At 39.2% G+C, this 3,520-nt stretch overlaps 1 protein-coding gene across 1 annotated transcript; it reads left to right on the top strand.

The window, feature by feature from the left end:
- Positions 1-2,352: 2,352 nt before the first annotated feature.
- On the top strand, positions 2,353-3,300 carry LOC311606798 (olfactory receptor 8K3-like; the record flags this gene model as incomplete). The annotated part of the gene is made up of 1 exon (XM_084798210.1): positions 2,353-3,300. The coding sequence occupies one exon, from the start codon at positions 2,353-2,355 to the stop codon at positions 3,298-3,300; it is 948 nt and encodes a 315-aa protein (XP_084654336.1).
- Between the last annotated feature and the right edge of the window lie 220 nt (positions 3,301-3,520).

Raw genomic sequence — 3,520 nt, 5'->3', positions numbered from 1 at the left:
ATCTTACAAGCACAGTTATTTGGTTCTATATATCTCAGATACTGTACAGAAGAATTAATAAAGAACAGCGGTGTATAAAATTATTGTCTAAAATTAAGTGCAGAAATCAGGATATGTGAACAATCTAACTTCATTTTTCCTGTTTGCGTATTTTGACCACCTTGTAAATTCTTAAGGTTTCATGTAAATATTATTACTAATTTTTTAGCTCCATTTCATAACTACCACAGAGATTTGGTAGGCTGGCTCTATTTCTGGGCAAATTTGATATAAACAGCTATAAAATTGATTTTCAATAAATGAATAGCAATCAAAGAGGGACATATAGGAATGGTTAAATCATTTTCTTTTTATGTTTGTTTGTTTGCTTGTTTATTTATTTTTATTTTTAATGTTTAATTTGTTCACTTTACATCCAAATTTAGGCCCCCCCTTCATCATCTCCTGATCCCATCCTCCCTCCCTCATACCCTCTCCCTCTGTCCCTAACCCTCAGAAGGGGGAGCCATCCTTCCCTAACATATGACCTCAGCCTATAAAGTCTTATCTGGATAGTGTGTAGTCACTTCCTCTATGGCCTAGCAAAACCACCCTGCTAGGGGGAAGTGATCAAAGTGTAGGAGCCAGAGTCCATGTCAGAAATAGTCCCTACTCAGAAAGAGACAGTGTGGCCTATCTAGTGCATGTGAACAGAAGGTCTAGGTACTTACTCACAATGCATGGTCCTTGGTTGGTACATCAGTTTCTGCAGCACCTCCCTCCTCTGTCCTTACTTGTTGGCTCCATTGGTCTCCCTGGGAGTTCTAGGCCCGTCCAGGTGCTTGTACTTCCCAAATCTTCCATGAGACTCCCTATGCTCCACCAAAAGTTTGGTTGTGTGTCTAGGCATCTGCTTTGTTCTCCTGCTGAGTGGAGTCTTTCAGAAGACCTCGATGGTAGGCTTCCTTCCTGATCCATCTCTTCAACTCCTTCTTGTGTCTATTCTATTTTTCCTTCTGAATGAGAATTAAGAATTTTCCCTGGGGTCCTCATTGTTCTTAGGTTTCTTTAGGTCTGTGTATTGTACTGTGATTGTTCTGTATTATTTGGCTAATATCCCCTTAAAAGTGAGTATATACCATACATGGCTTTCTTGGTCTGGGTTACCTCACTCAGGATGATATTTTCCAGTTCTGTCTATTTGCCTGCAAGTTTCTAATTTTCTTGTTTTTTTTTCTTTTTCTTTTTTTATTAATTTATTCTTGTTACATCTCAATGGTTATCCCATCCCTTGTATCCTCCCATTCTTCCCTCCCTCCCATTTCCCCCTTACTCCCCTCCCCTATGACTGTGACTGAGGGGGATTACCTCCCCCTTGTATATGCTCATAGGGTATCAAGTCTCTTCTTGGTAACCTGCTATAGGGTTCCGCTCAAACTATGGCACCAGCCAAGGACAATGCAGGCCGTAAACTTTCTACCCCAGACCCACACTCTGGGCTCCCCTTGGGCCAGCAGACACTGACTTTAGTGCTCTGTAACTCACTGTTCCATCAGAGAGAGAGACTGCAGGTACAGCCTAATAGGCTGTGCTGGGCTTTGGAGACCTTGCCTGTGGCCACTTGAGTATGGGGCTTTCTGTGGACTGATGAGGTAACCTGTAGCCAGATACACTTATTTTCCTGGGTTCTCCCCTGGTCCTGTAGATCCAGATTTTGGTGTTTCACCATCCACCATTCTGTCCCAGATGCAGAGTCAGAAATATAGAGCACAGCTAAAGATCTCAGGCAGATATGCAGCCAGTCTCTGGGGACTGAGCACCCATCCTTGGTAGGCCAGTTGAATGGCCCAAGGCCAAACCCACCTGTGCTGTGCACTGTATGGACCCTTTCACCTAGGCCTCTCCAAGCAGTGTAGGTGTAGGTCTCAGTGGGGTCCCTAGGTTCTGTCCCCCAACTCAGACACCATACATAGTTTGCACCGCCATCTTGGATTCCCCTGTCTCTTACAGTATATTTAATTGTGAAATTTTGATAACAGTAAAATGGCCTAAATCAGAATTTTAAGTAGAAGCCTCATAATTTATATCTGCTGTTAACTGAGAAAACAGTTGTGTCATTGCTTTAGGCATTGAGACATAAAATTAAAAGATAGAAACATAATAATATATATATACATATATACACACACATATATATATGATATATAACATATACATGTTAACATACAAACAATATAAAATGCATTGTCATCTTATATAGTATAAAATATATTGTGCATAAACACAAAATATAAAGTTGTTTCTGTTGAAATCTCACATAACTAATGATTATCTTTATCTTTCTTACCAGTATAAGTTTCCCAAGTCATCAAGATGGATACTTACAATCTTACAGTGCTGAAGTATTTCATTCTGACGGGAATGACAGACATCCCCGAGCTGCAGGCCCCTTTATTTGGACTCTTTCTCATTGTATATATGATCTCTGCAGTAGGAAATTTGGGCTTGATCATACTCACCAAAATAGACTCCAGGTTTCAGACACCCATGTACTTCTTCCTCAGACAGCTCTCTCTCACTGATCTTGGTTATTCAACTGCTGTGGGGCCTAAAATGTTAATAAACTTTGTTTTTAATCAACCTACAATTTCTTATAAGTGGTGTTCAATCCAGCTGACCTTTTTCAGTGTGTTTATCACTACTGAAGTTTTTGTTCTGTCAGCCATGGCCTATGATCGCTATGTAGCCATCTGTCATCCACTACTGTACACAATCATCATGTCACAAAGACTGTGCCACATCTTGGTGGCTATATCTTACCTCTATAGTGTGTTTATATCTTTACTGACCGTTATCAAGATTTTCATTTCATCGTTTTGTGGCCATAATGTCATCAGGCATTTCTATTGTGACAGTCTGCCATTGATAGCACTGCTGTGCTCTGACACACATGAAATTAAGCTAATAATTTTAAGCTTTGCAACATTTAATTTGGTTTTTTCTCTTCTGGTAGTCTCCACTTCCTACATCCTGATCCTTGTGGCCATTCTCAGGATGACCTCTTCCGATGGCAGGCACAAGGCCTTCTCCACCTGTGCCTCTCATCTGACAGTGATAGTTATATTTTATGGTACTCTGTTTTTTATGTATGCTCAACCAAAGTCCACTCACTCCTTTGAGACTGATCAAATTGCTTCTGTGTTCTATACCCTGGTTATCCCTATGCTGAATCCCATGATATATAGTTTGAGGAACAAAGAGGTTAAGCAGGCCTTGCACAGAAAATGGGAAATGTGTGTGAATATTCTATTTAAATTATAAAATTATAGAACAGAATAAAAATAAAATACATGATATCTTATATGTAGCATAAGTAGTATTACTTTAGCTGGATAATATTATTATCTTGTGTGATCGCTGCATGTAAAGTATAAATATAAAGATAATTATTGATCAATTTTGTATTCAAATTGATTGTTTTCATATGACACTTCCCTATTCTATATATTTGTATATTTGAATTATACATTTTTACTTGGAT

Source organism: Acomys minous, assembly GCF_964271855.1.
Source record: "Acomys minous genome assembly, chromosome: 10".
NCBI lineage: Eukaryota > Metazoa > Chordata > Mammalia > Rodentia > Muridae > Acomys > Acomys minous.
The sequence above is the reverse complement of the archived record's forward strand: the minus strand, read 5'-3'. Positions and strand labels throughout refer to the sequence as shown.